Genomic DNA, 20822 nt, shown 5'->3' on the forward strand with positions numbered 1-20822 from the left:
AACACAGGAAGCCAGCATCAGAGCCGTAAAAGAGCCGAAGCGGGGTATTGCCGCAACTGTGCGCTTTGACGCAGCAACGCAACATCCCGCGATCAGATGATGTCAGCATCTGCTTCAGGGTCGGAAATAGAGGAAGTGAAGAAGTGAGTGTCGGGTGGCTTGAGTCCCTGCACCTCTTGTAAAAGGTGGCGTACTTAGTGGATAATTGCTTCCATGGGTGTAAAGTAAACCGCAACTAGGCTTTCGCCCTGCCTCACACCCTAAAATCTGGATTTTGGTCTGTTTTAATGCCATTTCTCCTCCCCCTCCGCACACCCCTATTTTTTTATTTGTCTCATGTGATGCGATGAATGCAGGATTTTCTCCTACACGTCTGTGTAAAAGAGGCTTCTGCGGAAAACTGCGATGTCGACTTTGTATTTGTGTGTCGAGACGGGGGCAGTATACTTCCAGTATAAGTCCCAAATGAAGCTGATTTTAGTCTCCGTTTATGTTGCCTGTCTTGCTCGCGGGTTGTGGTTTCTCGTTTGGCGTTTACTTTAAATCCTCCACCCATGCATCAACGTCTGCCCATGAAGACCCGCCCCTCCCTCGCTTGGCGCATGCGCACGGCCCGCCTGCCAGCTACAATCGGGGGAGCTGTCCGCAGACGGTCGGTGCTGGAAGCGTTTGGAGCGGGCGCGATGGAGGAAGAGCTGAAATGTCCGGTGTGCGGCTCCCTGTTCAAGGAGCCGGTCCTGATGCCGTGCTCCCACAACGTGTGCCTGGCGTGCGCGCGCAGCATCAGCGTGCACACGCCGGACGGGGAGCCCGCCGCGGCCGTGCAGCAGAGCCGCGCGTCGGCGGCCGGCTCGGACTGTGACTACCTGGACGTGGACAAGATGAGCCTGTACAGCGAGACGGACAGCGGCTACGGCTCGTTCACGCCGTGCCAGCTCAAGTCGCCCAACGGGGCGCGGGTGTTCCCCGCCCCGCAGCGGCTGTGCTCGCTCACCTGCCCGCTGTGCCACCGCAGCGTCTCCCTGGACGAGCGAGGGCTGCGCGGCTTGCCTCGCAACCGGCTCCTGGAAGCCATCGTGGCGCGGTACCGGCAGAACCGCGCCGCCGCCAACTCCAACTCCGGGACGGCCAAGTGTCAGCTGTGTGACCGCAACCCGGTGGACGCGGCCGTCATGTGCGAGCAATGCGACGTGTTTTACTGCAACGCCTGCCAGCAGAGGTGCCACCCGTCCCGCGGCCCGCTCGCCAAGCACCGCCTGGTCCCGCCGCCCCAGCAGCGGCCGGGACAGCCGCCGGCGACCGCGCGGAAGCCGGCGACGTGCGCGGACCACGAAGCGGAGAACTTCGTCATGTACTGCTGCGACTGCAGGGCGCCCGTGTGCGCCAAGTGCGCCGAGGAGGGACGGCACGCCAAACACGACGTCAAGCCCATCGCCCTCATGTGGAAGCAGCACAAGGTACGTCGTCAAGTCCGGAGCTACTGACAGCGCGGGGGGCCTCGCTTTACGACGGAGTTCCTACGTCGACCGAACAGGAACACTCGACTCGCCGTAGTCTGCAAGTACTGCAAATGTGGATGAGGGGGAAACCCCCCCCCCCCCCCCCCCCCCAAAAAAAAAACGCAGTCACATGAAAACTGCGATTTCATTGCGCGCCGTTCGTAACCTCGAGTTAACCGTCGTAAACCGAGAGCACGCTGTATTAGGTGCAAAACGTCGTATGTCGGTACCATCGTAAGTAGAGGAACCCCTTTGGAATTTCTTACATTTCCGCATAAACGTGCTCTCATCGCCATCTCAATCACACGCATAACCCAAAAGTCTGCTAAACTAATGCCACACAAACATTTATATGTTCTGGAGAGGAGGCAAAAAAAATGTGGACTGAGGCAAATCAAAAAACCTTTTCTTGACAGACCGCATGTGCACAGCTAGCTTCGCGCTGGTGAGGTCGCTTTAGTGCGAGCGTTTCGTTATTGCAGCTTGTTTGATCGATTCCAGCCACCGGAGGCTTTAAGCGGATATATTTTTTTGTGGCTCAAACATAAAAGTTATGTGTAGGCATAAGAAAGATGATAGCCATGTCATAGTAGTGGTGTTTGATGGACAGTTGACAGGTGTCATCACATTCAGTAGACACGCCCACAGCACTTGAGAGCAGAGACAACGACTTGATTTTTCACAATTTGTTTTTTTTTTTTTTACATACATGGCGATTTGTCTTTTTAATGTTTTCAAATTTAGCCAAGTCATTAACAACACTTATCTGTGGTGTGTCAAATTTAGAAGACGAGACATGGGTTTAATAAGGTTCAGCTTTATGATCTGCACGCACACCAACACAAAATCTTTGAATATATGACGCAAACGTGAAAGTTGTCAGCATGTCATCCCTTCATCCTTCTTCCCTTCCCCAATCGCGTCTTTTTGGTCCCCTCCTTATCCTTCCCTTCCCTCCCCTCCCCCACCCAGAGGCTCTCGTAAATGGACCGTGAAAATCCCATCAGGGGGACAGGGAGGTGAGGGGGCGTCGATAAGTAATGAGCAGCGTATGAATAAGACATGCTCGGTTGTACGGCGCCCGTTCACGTCGAGGTAGTGCCGGCGGGAGCCTTCCTAGTGCCACTGCACTTGGTAGCCCAACCAAGGGGTACCGATCAGATATTTTGGAATACTCTTTAGTCCAACAAATAAGCAGCATAAAAGACATTCGCAACAACAACAAAATGAAGATTTTTCAATCAAATTTTCCTTCATCTCATCATAATTTGTCCATTTTTAGCTTTTCTTGACACTTCGAGCCATCAGGGGGCATAATGGTGAGAAGCAACGTGGTTGGTTTGACAACATCCAATCATTCCTTCGTCATGCTTCTAAGTCAAATAAACATGTTGTAAAACATCCAACTATTCCTTCTTCATGCTTTAAAAGTAAATATGTTCAAAATGACCAACCAAACCTTTCCTTATTCATACTTTCAAGTGAAATAAACGTAATAATAATAATAATATTAGTTTACATCCTGTAACTATAGTGTAATCTATACTGTGTGCGTGTCCTGTGGTTTAAACACACCTTCACTCGTGTGAGTGTCTAGCTGCAAATGATCATACGCGTGTGTGATTAACAACTGGCACATCTTTGTTTTTGTTTGTTACTTTACTGACGGCAACAAATGTCAAGCAAAGATATTTCGATGTCGATGTTTGTAGCAAACGCGACCGGTTTTGAATTCTGAGGATAAATGTGTGGAGGTAAATCCAGCACTTTAGCTTGTGTTAAGAGATGCTGTTGCCGTGGTAACAAATGCAAGAAGTGCGCCCGTTAATATTCCAGATGGCGAGACCGAAGCAGGCCGGCCTTACTTGTTGTGAAGTTTGCTGCAATTCAAATCGTTGCTCGCAATACAAGGCAACCCCCCCCCCCAAAAAAACGTCCAGCAACAGCTCGTATCTCGAAAAACTCTTAAGTTGGGTCACTCGTAAGTCGAGGTACCACTTAAAAACGGCCGGTACCCTCTGCAGTTGAGCAAATTGAGGAAATGGGTTACTACTAAATGTGGTACACAACTGATATCATGGAAAAACAACAACGACAAACATTCTTGAATTCAAAAGAAAATACAGATTTGGTTGAAATGCCACAAAGAGGCACACACACGCTGACAGTCCCGTACCTCAAGGCTGTTCTGCTGCACTTGAACACTGAATGTAGGTTAATGCGCACTTTGTTGCACTTCCTCTCCTCTTGCACATGACCTACACAGGAAAACTGTGTGTGTGTAACTGCAGCCCACCAAATATAGCTGAGCGTGTGTATGATTTATTTTGGGTAACTCTACGCCAGACCTCGTAGAAGGGTATATGCCAGCGGCGGAACAATGAACCGTGGGCGTTACCATGGTTACAAGCCACCGTAAATTCACGCTCCCTGAACTGTACTTTGGAGTTCTACTGAGGGAATTGCATCGTAATCTCGAATTGCTTTCGGGCTGACGTGTGCGTGTGGAGGTGTATTTAGAAAAGACACAAAATGGAGGCGATGCAGTGAAGGATCGCGGGTATGAGCAGATCAGAGGATGAGGAGGAGGAGGATAGCAGATTGTTTTTGACCTTCCGCCCGATGCGACGCGGTAATGCCGTAACGCGCAGCTGCCACCGAAAGGAAGTTCAAGCTGTTTATTGCCATTACCGGTTCAAGTTTACTGTCGCATTAAACATAAAACGAAGAATTACAACTTTTGTTTTGAAATACGACCACATAGCCAAGCTTTTAAGTCCGCTAGCTTCACGCTGACGTTAAATAGCATCCATGTTGCGGCGCTATAACCCTTTAAGCAACAGATTGAACACAAACAGTGCAGCAACACATGTAGACGGACAACACAAGAGGGCTCAGTCATGTATTCTTTATCCTCTGCATAGAACGACTATTAGTGCTGTACTGATGAGCTGGTAGGGGTCTAGATGACTCCATGAACAGTATATCCGTCTGTCTGTCCTATACTGGCCCCAGGTGGCCAAGGCGGGCACAGCAGAAAGAGCAGCACAATGGCCATTCAATTGATGCAGTGTGACAAAAACTGTCGAATTCTTACTATTTGTTCCTGTACATCAAACTGGGCCATGAAAGTCCTCAATCACAGCAGCATTATTCCAGATGTGGCCAATGACACCAGAGAGACGTCATAATAGAAGCATAAATATGCAAATGAGGAGAAATAAAAGATGTCCGGGCAGGGGTCGTAAATGGTGGGACTGCGCCAAACCCCCGAATTCCCCCCGGGTGTCGTGTTCACATTAAGGTCAAGCATTCGGGAAGGGTGTTGACAGCCCCTCCGCCGTGGTCATCCATTTTGGCTCTCGGAGAACGTTGACACCTCTGCAATATTAACCACTGCTTAGCTGTGCTACAAGCTCCACGTAGCATCAAGCGCACGCAGATGTACGACAACGTCTTCCACGTCACAGGCGGGACAAGCGCCCGTGGTCGGCGTGATAAGATGACGATGGGATAACGGGGGGGGGAGCGAGAGACGTGACTGAAAGGTCAAGAGAAGGGGAACAAAAAGGCTCGCTGGTTGCCAGCAATGCTGTTGAATAAATCAAACAAACCTCACATGAGGCAGAGGTGATGACGATGATTAGCCAGGAAAGCCCCCCCCCATCATCCGTCATCCCCTCGTTAGCATCATCTTGGCGCCGACCCTGGCGTGGGCCCGGCAGCTCCGTGGGCCAGATGGTCTCCACGGCGACGAGCCCTGCTGAAGGGTACGCTTGATTTGTGACTCATCACGTCATCTTGGCCTGCACGGGGGGTTTCACAGTCTTTACTATAAGCCTGTGCGCACGTGTGAGGAAGGCGTGATGATGAACGAAACAATCTCAACATATGTGACGACTTAATACATCAAAGATGCGATTGATGTCGATAATTTTGAAAATGTAAAGACAGCAGCGATGTAATTATGTGCGTGCGTATTTACGCATGTATGTGCGCGCCTCACGTGTGTGTGTGTGTGTGTGTGTGTGAGAGAGAGGGACTGACGACGAATAAAACACAACATATATTATGATGAGTTCACTGCCTCTTATGTGAGGCGTTCAATGTTGCCGGGAATTCTGAAAATCATTTGCGAAGCCTCGTATCCAGTCGTTTTACTCATCTTGCTTTGTGCGAGAGTGTGTGGCAGAAGAGGGAGCAGGTGGATCAAGTGGGTGGCGCCACACTGGAGTTGATTTATCACCAATGGGCACGTATGTGTGTGTGTGTGTTCCCTTTGTCCTGTCATTTCTCAATGAGAGGCAACAGCACCCAACCCCCAAAACACACGTCTGTCCATTCACGTATCCGTGTAAAAGGGTAGGCAATAATGTCTATTCCACAAATTCATAAACGCAATAGCGGCTGAAGCGCGTAAGAGGTGGATTCCTCTTCATTAAAAGGACTTTTAATGAAGTATTTCAGTTTATATTAATTAAGGGAAGTGCATCAGACCACAGAGGACTAAATCTATTTTGTCATTGTCACTCCATTTTATTGATTTTTCACATTACAGACTGGTTAAATTATTTAGTCTTTTAAGGCGTTCAATATGGAGAATGAATGAAAGAACACACTAACAGTATAATTTATACTTTCCCCCCCCCCCCTTTTTTCTTTTCCCGCAGTGTCAACTCTCGCAGGCCCTCAACGGCGTCTCGGATAAAGCCAAAGACGCAAAAGAGTTCCTAGTCCAACTCAAGAACATGCTGCAGCAGATCCAGGTAATAAGATAACAAAGATAATAATAATAATTTTTTAAAGTATTCAAGTTGCTGTGCGAGCGCTGCACTTGCACTGCACACGTTGACCTTGTTGTCGTCGCCCGAGGAGCTGCGCGGCGAGCCATCAAACGTGCGCATCATCGTTTGTCACACGCGATATTTGAATCGCTGCCTGTTGAATTAAACAAAGTCACGTGACGGATTAAAAAGAGGCATCTCAAGGTTAATTATTCCTTTTTTGGGGGGGGGGGGGGGGGGGCATGTCCTTTGCTGCCAAACTAAGTACACGTTTAATCGGCTTTTTACTCCATTATTGCACGGCAGCAAACACCTGCAATGCATTATGAATAGACAAAGAAGGATTAAATATGCATTATGCAATAACAGTACTCTGCCATGAATTACAATATTAAGAGATATTCATTTATTTTACAAATATAAAAAAAAGAGTTTCCCCGCTGTGAAACGGCTCATCGCAGATTTTTGAAGAGCTCATTTTTAAAGACCCTGTAAAGTGAATTCACAGATTTGTTCGTATGGTTGAAGATAATTGCTGAAAACAACATTTGAGTTGGTTTTTTTTGGGGTGTGTGGCTAAAACAGCTTGGTTTGCATCTGTGGTTACCTGGCGCATTTGCGATGTTCTGTTAGCAAGCCAGCTATGCCTACAACCTGAAAATGCATCTATCTTTGGATAGTCAGCTGGCGTGGCCACTTTAGAGCGCCTCGTTGTCAGCTGTGTGTGCACGCATGTTAACCAGAGATAGGCAGAAGAGCCAGGGGGAAAAGGTCTGGACTGGGGCTTCGGGCTGGTGTGGCCGCTTTACTCACGGCTGACAATGAGATGCTCTAAAGCGGCCACGTAAACCTGCAGCCCCAGTCCAGTCGGCTGAGGATGTTGTCATGTTCCTTGCGCGCGACACAGGAGAACGGCGTGGACTTCGAGGCGTGCCTGGTGGCTCAGTGCGACTCGCTCATCGAGGCGCTGACTCGACAGAAAGCCAAACTCCTCACAAAAGTCACCAAGGAGAAGGAATACAAGCTGAAGGTAAGCGCGTCACCACGCCGACGTCAGCCCCTTCCGACCCTGTGCCTCAGCTAAAGCCGCCATCTTGGGTCAAACAAAGACGGTTCATCCTTGACACTTTGGAGATCGACAGAATAAACACTGCAATCCGGGAGGATGACACAAATTGATGACTAGGCCAAATGTGAGCATTTTCCCTTCTCTTGATTTAGCGAATGCCCGATATGCCGCTTACAAGTGACACGGAACCGTGCCTCCGTGCACCGAACTTGCATCTGTGTTTCAGCGTTACACAAGGACAACACTTCCAGGCTGTAAAACCTATTTTGACTGGATTATCTGTCTTTTTTTTTTTTTTTTTTTCCCCCAACCGCCCCTCCCGTCCACGAAAGTCACTTACTGTAGCTTAAATCTTTTAATCTGCTTTTGTAAATCAGAAACAGACAAGATGTTTGCCCAATTCACCAAAACTGCAGATTTTGATCCCTTAAAAGCAACACACTCAACTTTCAAAGAACTCTCACGAAAGACGCGTTAGTGCTCGCGCTGTGAAATGATTTCTGGCGTGATCTAGTTTGAGTACAATTTGAAAACACACTGCATATTGCTTTGAAGCGCTTTCACGCCGCTCATAATATTCTTGAATAATCAAGCGTGATCCCATTAGCTGTCAAATTAACGTGCGTGACTCCAGCTAATTAAAAATCGCTTCTCATTTCTGGACGAGGCTCTTTAGAACGGCCATTAAATGAGTAGGACTCGCAAAGAAAGAAGCAATTGTATTTTTTAAAGATGAAGGATAGATAACAGGGTAGTTGCTGATTTAAAGAAGCCAAATCTAAAAAAGTTGAAGGCCACTTCTTTCTGTAATATTCAGTAGTGTTTATATTAAAATCAACAAGTAGCCAGCTCAGTCCTGCTCAAAATAAAAGTTGAAAAGTGCGCCATAATTCTCAATCTTTGGGATATTTAGTTCAACCGTGCAGTCTTTACTGAAGCTCAAACACTGCTTACTCCAAGCAAACAGACCAAAAACATTCACAAGTAATTAGCCTCAAACGACGCTAACACCGAATAGAACTTCCTAGTTGATGTGCGGAAAATCGAATTTCACCGCAGAGCGCAAGCGTGCTGTTTTCCAGCTCCCTCAACGCCTCAATATTTAATATGCGATCGTCTTAAGTTGCCCACGTGACGGAACGGTCCACAAAACGCTCGCCGTCACTTCCGTCGCTGTCCGACAGGTGGCGCGTGACCAGATCACCCACTGCACCGTGAAGCTGCGGCAGACCACGGGCATGATGGAGTACTGCCTGGAGGTGCTCAAGGAGAACGACCCCAGTGGCTTCCTCCAGGTGAGACCGCAGGCCCGACGAGGGCCAGAATAGCAAAAAACAAACAAACAGGAGAGCCTGTTTTTTTGTTTTTATAAATCACTTAGGCCTACTACATTATTTTAATGTTGGTCACTATGTGGGTACTTTAGAGTAGTATTAGTATTTTTGGAGGCGGTGCTTGGCGTATAAAGTTTGAGAACCACTCACTGGTTTAAACGATTAATGGAGGCATTTCTAATCACTTTCGGGGAAGAGTCGATTAATTGCCATCCACGAGTGACCACGAATGGTAAATTCAAATACATAATGGGCTGACATCCTTTTCAGCGTGTAAAGTTTCACGCACAATTTTTACCTTTCAATATTACAACTGCACTAACGTGAGACTCATTGTCGTCTGCGACGGACTCAAGTGGGCCGAACGGCGGCCACGTTTGAATACGAATATTCAATGCAGATGCTCTGGTTTCGCCAGATCTCGGACGCCCTGATCAAGCGCGTGGCGTCGTCTCAGGATCAGTGGGTCAAAGGCAACCTGGAGGCCAAGGTGGGCCCCGACTTTCAGCTGACGCTCAACACGGACGCTCTGCTACAGACCATCCTGCAGCTGGATTTCTGCCAGGGCAAAGGTACGAACGCCGAACCCTCGAGAAGACCCTACAAATGCTGCTTCTCCTGAGGCTATTTTCGGGCACTCGCTGGCACACTCATCGCAGCGCACAAAAAAAATAAAACATTCATTTCGTGACGTAGACGTCAAATGATTGACACCTCGTGAGTCGCGCCTGCTGTCTCTGATTGGTTGTTTTTCCTCCAGCTCTATGAAATTAGAGGCACAAGATGGGCCCAGAAATGACCGATCTTTTCACAGATCATATTTCTCACGTAGAACTGTCAAGTCATAATGACTGTTTTAACAAATATGACAAAAAAGTGATTTGTTTTGTTAATTGCAAACTCCCTTCGCCAAACGACGACCCCGTTGTCTCCGGCAATCGTTAAGAATGAGCAAGCGCAGTTTTACATCTGCAATGACGCAAAATCGTATTCAGAGCGACTAATTGCAGTTATGACCACGAACCTGGCAGACAAACTGTAATGCGGCGTTACATAACGGCATACTCAACGTGATGAGGCGCTGTCAGACGGTTTAGAATGTGGCTACGGTGCATTGTTTGAACCACGCTACGAATGAATCGTTTTTTGGATGATTGCGTCTCAGTACGCAATGGAAAAGAACATTTAAGTTGTTGGTATTGCTGGATGTCGTGAAGTGTTGTGTTAACATTTTCGCTTTGTTTGGTTTTTTTAATCTGGACGTTTTTAGATGAAACTTGTGCACTTTAGGCACTTTTCAGCAATACATGTTGATCTTAGTGTGTGCGTCATCACCAAAATTTACAGACGTGCAGGAAGGTTCCATAATGAAACAAATGCAGCAGGCAGCAGGCAGCGCTGAAGCTGACACCGACACACAAACTCCAGGAGGTATTATAATTTATTTCTACAGACTTGTGGTCCCTTTCCCCATCACCGGCCCCCGGAAGCACTCCCGCTACATCCCGGTTGGAAACGTGCCCCGTCTCCCCGTCCCTGACACCCGCCCACGCATGTTTTTTGAAATTTTATTTTCAAGCCAAACAGCTCTTCGGTTTGGCACTTCCTTCCCTGGAAAGCACCGAAAAGAAGCGATAGTACCGAGATTTATAGCCTCGAGTAGTTGTCTGTTTCTCTTTTAAGTACAAATTGGAAAGGAAAATGGGTCACCCCCAAAATAGAAAAACAAAGCTGTGATTTAGTTTGTAGGGCAGGAAACATAGAACTACGGTGGCTATAAATGCACATTTTGTGTTAGAATTTGGATATAAAGAATCTATCTATATGTACGTAGTGTTTGTCCTGACTGCTGCCTTCCCTCACCTTGTCTTTTAAGAAATATCCAGTACCCTATTAAGCATACGTGAGAAATCCTGTCTTTTTATATTAAAGGATTTTTTTTTGTGTTCGTTTTTAAATGTTTGAATGTATTTGTACAAGTTGTCCCATCTTTATCGCTACGGTATCTGATTTTATTCCAATATGTCGATTATGGCAGAGTATGATAATGTGGTATTGCAAGTTACTAACACCTTAAGTGAATATGGAATTTCTGGAAATGGACCGGACTCCTGTTGTTTAAAATCAGCAATCTTTCTTTATCAAGCTCTGCTTTAATCCTCCACTCAGTCTCGATGTTTGCCCCACGAATGAACCTAATGTCGCACCGTTAATAATCCACTTGATCCTCCGCGTTCACTCACAATCCAGCGGATCAACCCGTTCGTCTTTGAACTGTCCCTTTTCTCCCCACGGGCCAACAGTCGGCCAGTAAATATGGCGACATTCTGACCGATTATCCCCCTTTGCCCGTGACCGCTTCTCAGTGGAGTCGGGACCCTCGGTGCCGCCGGCTCCCCTCCTGCAGCTGGAGAAGTGCTGCAGCGGCAACAACAGCGCCACCCTGGCTTGGAGGGTCACGGCGCCCCAAGCGGCGCCCATCGAGGGATACATACTGGAGCTGGACGACGGCAACGGGGGGCAGTACAGGGTTAGCGACGCACCCGCTCCGAGGACATTTAAACACACACACGCACACACACACACTTACATGGAAAAAGTACTGACGAGCGCTGTCAGAAATCTGAATTTTGATTCAATTTTTCACATTGTGGTTCTCTGTTTGAACAATATCACTTGTCTAATGTCCCATACTACGAATTTAGTAAAGTATGTTGGATTATCGCTGAAATTGGATCGGACCGATATCGGTATCAGCCAAAACTCGAGGCTGCAATGTCAGTGTTGGATCGGGACATCCCTAATTCTTGCATCATTATGAATTGTCCTCCTCTTGTAAAATTAAGATTGCGTTTATTAAAAAAAAAATAAAATAAAAATAAAAATCAATCAACTATTCTTGTCAAATGGAGACTTTCCCCCTGTAAAACACAACTGAATTCTCGTAGAGCTACGATTTTCTTCTCGGAAGAATGCAACTTTCTTCTGATAACGAAGCGTTTGCGTGCACATGCAGGAGGTGTATGTGGGGAAGGAGACGGTGTGCACGGTGGACGGCCTCCACTTCAACAGCTCGTACAACACCAGAGTGAAGGCCTACAACGCCGTGGGCGTGGGGCCCTACAGCAAGACCGTGGTGCTCAAGACCTCCGACGGTACGAAGTGTGAGCCAACCCCTTTCTCACTGCACCTTTCCTAACCCTCACAAAAAAACAACAACAATCAATCAATACATTTATAGATATGACTTGATAAAATCTGACAAGAAATGTGTGGGAAAATCTATGAAAAATGAAGTGGAAGAGGGATGAACTGTTATCAGTCACAAAGCACACTCTTTGGAACTACTGTGTGTGTGCTTGGACTACTCGTTTACTGGCCACATAAGCTTCCACGTTGGGCTCATTGAAGGCTCTCGAGCACTCGCACGCCAAATGCGTCTCTGACGTTACCGCCCGGAGTCCCGAATGTTCCGCCAGACAGCTTGTTGACTCACGACAAGCGCCAGACTCGGATTTCACTCCTCTGCGCTCTCTTGTTCCCTGCAGTCAGAGTCATGCGATGCCTGTGATTCACCCACGCTAAAATCACAACGACATCTTTCTCCGCAGTGGCCTGTTTCGCCTTTGACCCCACTTCGGCTCACCGGGACATCGTCCTGACCAACGACAATCAGACGGTGTCGTGTAACAGCTACGACGACCGCGTGGTGCTCGGCACCGCCGCCTTCTCCAAGGTGACCTTTTAACCTCCCCCAAGGAGGTTCGGATTTAATTGCTGCTGTCAATTAGCAGTATAAACTACTTCAAACAATTTACATAAAACTATGCTACTTTATTATTATGTCATGTTACAACCAGAGGCGGGGGAATTTTGTTAAAATTACAGACCAAAATGAGTATCACTAATACTGCTAATCGCTAATCCAGATAAACAAAGTTTCAGAGATGTCAGTGAATTAAACCCACCGATTACCTCCTCTCGGGAGGCTATGGTTTTTTTGTTTGTTTTGTTTGTTGGCAAACAAGATAACAAAAAAACCCTGCAAAACCATTGGTGTACAATTTAGTGGCCTGCTTCTTGGGCCTTGGCTGAGGTCTGCATTCATAAATAGTCCTCTCCGATCTTAGGGCCTCCACTACTGGGAGGTCTACGTCGATCGCTACGACAACCACCCGGACCCAGCGTTTGGCATCGCCCGGATCAACACGGTGAAGGACATGATGCTGGGCAAGGACGACAAAGCCTGGGCCATGTATGTGGACAACAACCGCTCCTGGTTCATGCACAACAACTCGCACACCAACAGGTTCGTACTGAATCCCCATCCGTGAAAAACCACAGCACTGGCAAGAGACACGCTAGGCTAGCGATTCACAATTTTGTGTGCGCGCAGGGCAGAGGGGGGCATCACGAAGGGCTCGACGGTGGGAGTCCTCCTGGATCTGACCAAGCGCACTCTGACCTTCTTCATCAACAAGGAACAACACGGACCGACCGCCTTCGAGAACCTGGACGGCGTCTTCATGCCAGCCGTCAGCCTCAACAGAAACGTCCAGGTTAGCACCTTTTGAAATTCAAATCCAAAGTCAGTTTTGATTAGCTACAAGGGGAAAACCATGCATGATTGGAGACATTTTCAGGGGTCCTTCACAAATGAATTTGTCCAAGAGATTTTGTCATGACGACTATCAAATGTGAACCAGGTGTACATACCAAATGGGCGGCGTTAGAATTTTGTGTTTTCGTGTATGCGTGTGGGTTCTGCATGGCAGGGAAGTTTGACAGCTTGCCATAAAACACAAAAGTCGTGTTTGAAAATTGAAAACATGAAATTTCGTAGGCGCGCCTGTCACAAGTAGACCCACAAATAAGTCTCAAGAACCCATAAACCTGAAAAGACACAGGAAGTCTGCCATTTTGGTTCGAAGCTGCGATTTCAGGATCAGTTTGGCCATTTCCAGGGGTCAGCCCTTCAAAAGCAAAAGTGCCAAAGATGATGTCCGATTGCTACCAAATGTAAACCTTGTATTCTTGAAAGACTTTTGAGACGTCTCGCGTGCAACCGATGACGTTCTCATTTACTTTTCCGTCTCGCTCTAGGTGACCCTACTGACGGGCCTGGAGGTTCCAAGGGTCCTCAAACAGTAGACGACGCCTCCGCTGGGGGCCTGATACAAACAAGCCGACGATGTCAACAACCTGGTCTTCTGAAGGTTCCTCGGCGTCTCTGCTCCGTCATTTGTAACAGATTATTCTAGATTTAACTTCAAGTCTGTGCTCCGTCAGCTGCAGCTTGACACTAACAGTCCCTAGTACCAGTCGGAAGGCCGATAAACGCAGCCGCACGCACAAATATGCAGAGTCTGCAGGGCTACGATTTGTCATTGCGCATCAAGATCCAACAACACTTTGCCTTAAGGAGGCAAACATACGAGGAAGACATTTTAGGGTGACAGCGACACAGGCGTTCATTGGCGTTCAAACGGCAACAGTGGTCGTTACCGCCCTAAAATATTTACGAGTTCAACTTCAGCAGCAGCTGTGCTGTCACTCGAGATTCAGTGCGGAAAAATGTCTTCATGGGCCGCAAGAAGGCAGTTTTGCCTAATTCCGTTTCATTTTTCCACCACGTGACAGAAAAATACAATACCTAATCCCTAAAGTACTGAGTACTTTTGACCCTTTTAGGCCACTGTATTTCTTGTTTGTTTTCAGCAAAGCAGAAATGAGCCAAACTATCTGAGAAGAAAACAGGAAATTACCAGTTTTTGGACCTCATAGCTCGTCTTGGCGACGACAAACAGGGACGCTAAAAGAATATTTGCAGTTTTCTATCAAAAGATGATGAATTAGAGCATAAAAGAGGCTTTACATGCTTACGCTGACTACTCGCCACAACCCAAAGAAAATCTGTGCAAAACAACAGCGCTGTTTGCGAGTCTCCGCGTCGGCGAGATGAAACACGGCCGAGCGTCTTTCTCCCTCAAACAGCATCAGTGATGCGTTTGCAGTGGTGGGTGAAGCAGGCGTATTTGAAAATCTCAAGATAAAAAGTGAATATTTTATACGCAAGGTTAGGCATGAGGCTTGTTTTTTTGTTGTTGTTGTCACCTCATGCTACTTTTATCGCGCGCTCCCTGCAGTGTTGCCTTGAAATCAATTAAAAGTGGCTTCAGATAAGACATGCTGCTGCAAAAGAACACCGTGACATGGAAGACAACACCGAGACACTTTGAATAACCCGAACCAAGTTTTCTTTACAGTTAACCTGATAGCTCATATGAGAGTGTGTAAAACCTCACATGTAATCGCAGTGCGGAAATGATTTGAGGCGTTACGATGCGTTGAACGGCGGTCCTGTGTGTTTGGGGACAGTGTAAATAACAACAAACATGCTAATAATACAAATGAGACGCATGGTGAGCATCAGGCAAGTTTACAAAGTATTGTCCTGTATCTCAAGCTGCGTTGTAAATCGCCTCTTGCATTACGATTTATGTTTATTCTTTACTGCCAACTGCTGTGAAAGAGCGCCCTCGGCTGTCTGGAGGAGGAATTACAGCCACTCCGGCCTCCAGCCAGGCTTGTTGAAATGCGCTTGCTGATCAAAAGCCATTACATTTCACCTTAAATATACTGTACAGATATATAAAATTGGTTGCTTATTTTTCAACTACATACATATATATCCTTTAATTTATTCTAGTCAATGCTATGCGAGGCAAAAGCTATGCCATCATTTTTTTTTTTAACATGAATAATGTGAAATGTAGATGTTATTTTGAATGAAGTATAAGTTTCGAGACTGCTGTCAGCCTAGCTCGACTCACAACAAGCCTAACATCTTCAAATATTGCCAAACGTATTGGCTCAGCTGCTTTGACTGACATCGGACTTGATGTGACATCCCATTCTGGGTTTCATATAATGTTGGTCCACTCTTTGCACCGTTAGCAGCTTCAACTCTCCACAAGGTTTAGGAGTGGCTTTATGGGCTTTATTAATGCTTTTAAACCATACTTCCAAAAGCATCCCCTTCTCCGCTCTAATTCATCCAAAGGTGTTCTGGGGTGAGGTCAGGACTCCGTCCACGCGAAACTTTCGTATCCAAGTCTTGCTTTGTGCACTGGTGCCTAGTCAATCATGTCAGAACAGGAAGAGGCCATCCCCATTCGCAGAAGATTTGAAGCTGTTACAGCTGCAAAAAGGTGAACTGACATCATATGAAACCCTGTGGATTAAGAGTATGATCCCACTCAAGTTCATATGCGAACCAAGGCACACGAGAGAATACTTTTGCCAACATATTGTATATATTATATGGACAAATGTATCGAGACATAATCAATTATTTCCTCATTTAGGGGTAGGCCCAGCTCTTAATTCTTCATCTTATTATGACATTTTCAACTCTTATATGCATCCAACCTTGTGGGAAGCGTTTTGGAAGAAGGTGTCCTTTTTATTTCCAGGTCCATAAAGGCACGTTTGGATGGCTTTGGTGTGTAGTAACAACACATCCAAGCCAGAACTTCTTCTCAGGTCTAACATCATCGACCCCCCGTTTCTTGTCGAAAGTCTTCTCAGAAGAGTGGGGAAAAACGCCACCTTTCCTTCACTTTTCACTCCCTGAAATTTCTGGAATACTTTTGTTCCCGTCGTGTATTTGCGACCACTTTCGTGAAAGGGCTTCCCGCGGGATCCAAATTTTAAGAACAAAAGCCCAAGCCTGTAATCTGCCAACTTCAAAAGGTTGCTCACTGTGTTGACTGCTGTGTGTGTGTGTGTGCGCGTGTTGTCGTGTAATTGTGCGACAGCGTGTCATTTTACCTCACACTCGCCCACCCATGAATGTCTTAAACTTTACGTATTAAACTTTACAATTTATTTATTTAAAAAGGTACAGTGCTGGGTGTGGGGGGGACGTGCATGCCCTGATATTTGAAATGATTTATTGTCCAAATATGTGAATATTTTTTGGTCTACGACACCCTCCTCTTCAGTTTGTTCCGTGTCAAAGTTGCTGCTGTTTCTATTTCAAAGTGAAAAATCCGAAGCGCTCAATTAGCATTTACTTCCTGCTCCCGTTTATTCTTTAAACTTCATACCCCTCGTTTACACACCCTGCCCCCTTCTCTTGCCAAGCTGTGAATGTTTTGTATAACTAAACTGTTTGTATATGAGCGTAGGAAAAAGACAACTACACGGACAAACAATGATTTCTTTTGGGTTGTTTATGAAAAGACAAATAAATAACCTGCGATGAAATCAAGACAAAGGAAGAGTCCAGTGTGGTGCATTCGCGTCCAAGGTAGAGGTGGAACGTTAGCAAGCCGCCAGGGAATGACGATTCTTCCGCAGTCTCGTTTATGTCCACTTTTGTTTGTTTGCGACACTTGTATCCTCCATTTGCAGTAAAGACGCGTGTCCGCTAGTTTCCTCATCGTCCACATTGTACCATCCAAATAAAGCATAAGTCATTGACCCATGAACACTTTGCCGCGTAGGGTAAACCACGCAAAGTGAATTCAACTGTTCCAGATCCATCATAAAACCTTTATGAACTCTTGTTCTCAGTGACATTTTAACCATTCCCAAATGTCACACTAGTGGAAAGAGAAGTTCACCGCCGGATAATAAATGACGCACCCATTGGCGACGCGTCAGGGCAGAGGGAACAAAAACAAGCTGATGCATATTACATACTGTAATGAGCAGAAAACTCGTGACATTTGTTGATGTCACGCACGATGATTTCAACACTGGTTTTACTTTTTCATATTTTCTAAATCCATAAATGTAAATAATCTGACTTTCGAGGGTTCCGTTGTAGTTCTGATGACTTGTAGTTAGTGTGTATTACTTAAGTAAGGAGTCCGCACGGCAAGCATTTTTTTTTTTTATCCCACTAAGTGAATCCAATGTTGATGTGTCCCCCGATGACACATCCGTCCCTCTGCAAGAGCGGACCGCCCGCGGAACAATACCAACCTCATTTGCGTCGCATCGTGCTCTTGATGGTCTGGATCTCCTTGGGGCTGAGGATCAACATGCCGTTCTTGAAGCGGCCCACCTGACCCGTGGGTGCCGAGGACGAGCCCGACGTCGCCGTCGTCTTCTTCATCTTGTTGTTGTCCCTGCTCGAGACCGACACGTGCATCAGAACAATGAGACGTCTCTCAAACATCTTTCAGCATTACATGGTAAACCACGAGTTACTGGTGCTTTACATAACTGGGACAAAATATATATATTTAAATGCTGTAATATGCATGCCAGGCCAGTAGTTGGCGATGTCATCTGTACGTGGCAGTTTTCGAAGGCTCGAACATTAAACATTTTTACAACAGTAGCCTTTTTTGTTGTTTTTGCGTAAAACTAGGTGGTTCCGTTCAAAGTAGTTTTGAAAGTGTTGTCTGTATGTGAAATGTTTTAAAAGACAAACAAAAATGCTCCTGATTTTACTTATATTTTGTTGCTGTTGCGCGCACAAAGTAACAACTATCGGCCTGGCGTGCATACGACAGCATTTTTTTAATTTTTAAATCAGAAATCATTTTATTGCCAATGTCAGTGAAAGGTACATTCACAACTAGGAATTTTTTGGGGGGGGGGGGGGGTCCTACAGTACAACATGAAACATGGTAATAAAAATAAAAAGTCAAATATAAATGCACTAAGAAGAACAGTTGTTTAAAGTTTAAGCACTCAATTATTACAGAGGATCCAACTTACAATTTTAAAGTGACAAGCTTTTTTTTTTTTTTTTTTTTTACATAGAACCTTCCAAACTGACACGGTGATTTACCCGTTGACAAAGCTGTTGAAATAACAGATAGTAAACCATTACGAGATAAAGAGTCACAAAAACCCCAAAAAGCAAACATTCACGTACCTTGGAATCTTTTTTTTTTTCAGGTCCTGCAAAAGCGAGACAACAAGTCAACCGCAGCAAGAATTTAACTGACTTTCTTTTGCACTTGTGGACCACTTGAGTGTCTTACCGGCTGCACCTCCTCCTTCGCCTTCTCCTTCTTCTCTTTGATTTGCTGCTGCAGCACCTTGTAGTTCAAATAATCTTTCTTGGGAGGCTACGTAGGGAATCAACAGCGAGTGAAAAAGCGGGTCGGGAGGCAATCGCGGGGAGAATGTAACGTTGAGGTCTTCTTACTCGGGCGCCCAACATGATGGCTCGCTCCCCCTCAAAGACTCGCTGCCGCTCCTTTTTGTAGCCCGTGATGCCGAAGCGATGCACCTCCAGTCGAGCCTAACGCACGCAAGATGTCGACATTATCAAAACAGCCAAAATGGAGGAAAAAAAATGGAGCACAACAATCAATGGAATTAGGAGGAAAAGGCTGGAATTGTTGGATCATAAAGGTGTAATATTACTTGAATAAATTCATAGAACTACAAGAATACATTTGAAATGCTAAAGAAATAAAATTTTGGGGTGGATTGAAGTAGTAATTCAGTGAGAATAGTGTTTGTACATTAAGACTAAGTCAGAATTATGCAAATGAAGTTAACATTGTACAAAAATAAAGTCGCAATTTTGAAGAAAAAACGTTCTATGACAAAAAAAATTCACAATATTGCAAGGAGTAAGTTGCTATTTTAAGCGAAGTCATAACTTCCATATTAATAAATAAAGACAATTTTTTACAAATAATCAGTCATAAAAAAGTTGTACTATTAAGAAACTAAAGTGACAGAATAATGCAAAGAAATGAAGTTTTCCAGAAATTACGTTGAAATTTCAAACAAACAAAAGTTGGGATAACGTTACAACATTACAGGACTAACATTACAAAGTTTTTTTTTTTTTTTGTAGTATTGTAACACAGCAAATCACAAAAAAGATTTTCAATAACATAGAATCATTGACCTTCTCCAAACTGAGATCTTGTTTCGGAGCGCTCTGCTTCTTGTCCGGTGTGTCCAGCGGCTGGAGATGAAGACGAGAAGAACGACATGAAGCGCACGAGCAGAGCGGCCGTCGTGAAGTGTACCTATTAATCTGGCGTACACGTACACGTGTTTCACCGACTGCGGGCATTTGTTTGGTCTTCTTTTGTCTCTTGGCGGGGTCCTGGAAGCTCACCACCTCCACCTGTTTCACCGGCTTCACAGCTGGACCTGTGATTGTGAAAGACGGATAAAATGTGTGCGCGTCATTGGAACGAGATAATTAGTTGCATGTTTTTGTACTTTGATTCTGGACAGTCATCTTTGTGGGCTCTTGTTCTCCTCCTTGGGCTTCATTGACGCTGCAGACAACTTCAGGAACAGCTTCGGGCTCGCATCTTTTTTGTTTTTTCTTTTTTTTCATGGCTCCACTTCCTGCGCAGATAAGAACACGGAAACACACACAACACAGCTTAGCCGGTTTATTTCACAGCGTGATATTGCAGTTGATTAATATGCTACTAACGATTATTTTAATAATCGATTCATCTGTTGACTATTTTTTTTTCAATTAATTGATGAATTGAAAAAAACAAAACACTTTTATGGAAAAAGAGGATATTATTTCAAATAGAAATAACAAAATGGACAAACATAAATTAATGATGTCAGTTACTGGTTTGATAGGTAACGTTCGAAAATAATCCGTCATCTTTCATCTATTCTGAGGATTTGGACCATTCTAAATTAAACAAGGTTGCTAACGATTACTCCCTTATCAAAATAGTTGTCAATTCATTTGATAATTGATTAGTTGTTGATGTCTGTGAGTTTTAAATCCCAAACATAATATTCAAACGTATTATTGAAATGAAACCCTTTATTATCTTTACGACAGATTTCATACGGCTAGCGGTTAGCAATTACTCCACTGTAATAATAAAAACAATGGAATTGGACGAGAAATTAGCCCACACGCTAGCTACCAAGCTACACTCGACTTACCAAAGTCGTATAACGTATCCAAAACCTGTTCCAGACACTCACGATCCTTGTCCTCTTTTCCGTTCAAGTAGGGCTTCATTTTTAAGTTGACTTCGCCAGTGAGTTTACATGAAAATACGGATGAATATAATACAAGTCATCGACGAGTCCTTCAACATGGCAAACGTAACGACACGTGTGGAACGTGAATACGAAAAGGTGCGGATTGATCCTCCTCGCT

At 45.4% G+C, this 20822-nt stretch overlaps 2 protein-coding genes across 8 annotated transcripts; one reads left to right on the forward strand and one right to left on the reverse strand.

Annotated features, from left to right (window-relative positions):
• Nucleotides 1-250: 250 nt before the first annotated feature.
• LOC133468230 (E3 ubiquitin-protein ligase TRIM9) lies at nucleotides 251-16967 on the forward strand. 7 transcript variants are annotated; one of them, XM_061753891.1, is made up of 12 exons: nucleotides 251-1457; nucleotides 6170-6265; nucleotides 7191-7313; nucleotides 8537-8647; nucleotides 9105-9258; nucleotides 10034-10117; nucleotides 11053-11216; nucleotides 11703-11850; nucleotides 12298-12422; nucleotides 12817-12995; nucleotides 13083-13245; nucleotides 13790-16967. In XM_061753891.1, exons 1-12 carry the CDS (start codon nucleotides 555-557, stop codon nucleotides 13835-13837), a joined length of 2298 nt encoding a protein of 765 aa, XP_061609875.1. In that variant the 5' UTR covers nucleotides 251-554; the 3' UTR covers nucleotides 13838-16967. The 7 variants fall into 7 exon arrangements, with proteins under 7 accessions (XP_061609875.1, XP_061609871.1, XP_061609877.1 ...); XM_061753887.1 differs by having other exon boundaries at nucleotides 13088-13245; XM_061753893.1 differs by having other exon boundaries at nucleotides 11703-11841.
• On the reverse strand, nucleotides 16908-20815 carry c18h1orf131 (chromosome 18 C1orf131 homolog). The gene is made up of 8 exons (XM_061753922.1): nucleotides 20603-20815; nucleotides 19901-20032; nucleotides 19725-19828; nucleotides 19578-19637; nucleotides 18861-18956; nucleotides 18694-18780; nucleotides 18585-18610; nucleotides 16908-17826 (listed from the first exon to the last, which is right to left on the reverse strand). The coding sequence occupies exons 1-8, from the start codon at nucleotides 20679-20681 to the stop codon at nucleotides 17682-17684; spliced, it is 729 nt and encodes a 242-aa protein (XP_061609906.1). The 5' UTR covers nucleotides 20682-20815; the 3' UTR covers nucleotides 16908-17681.
• Between the last annotated feature and the right edge of the window lie 7 nt (nucleotides 20816-20822).

This window comes from Phyllopteryx taeniolatus, chromosome 18, assembly GCF_024500385.1.
Source record: "Phyllopteryx taeniolatus isolate TA_2022b chromosome 18, UOR_Ptae_1.2, whole genome shotgun sequence".
NCBI lineage: Eukaryota > Metazoa > Chordata > Actinopteri > Syngnathiformes > Syngnathidae > Phyllopteryx > Phyllopteryx taeniolatus.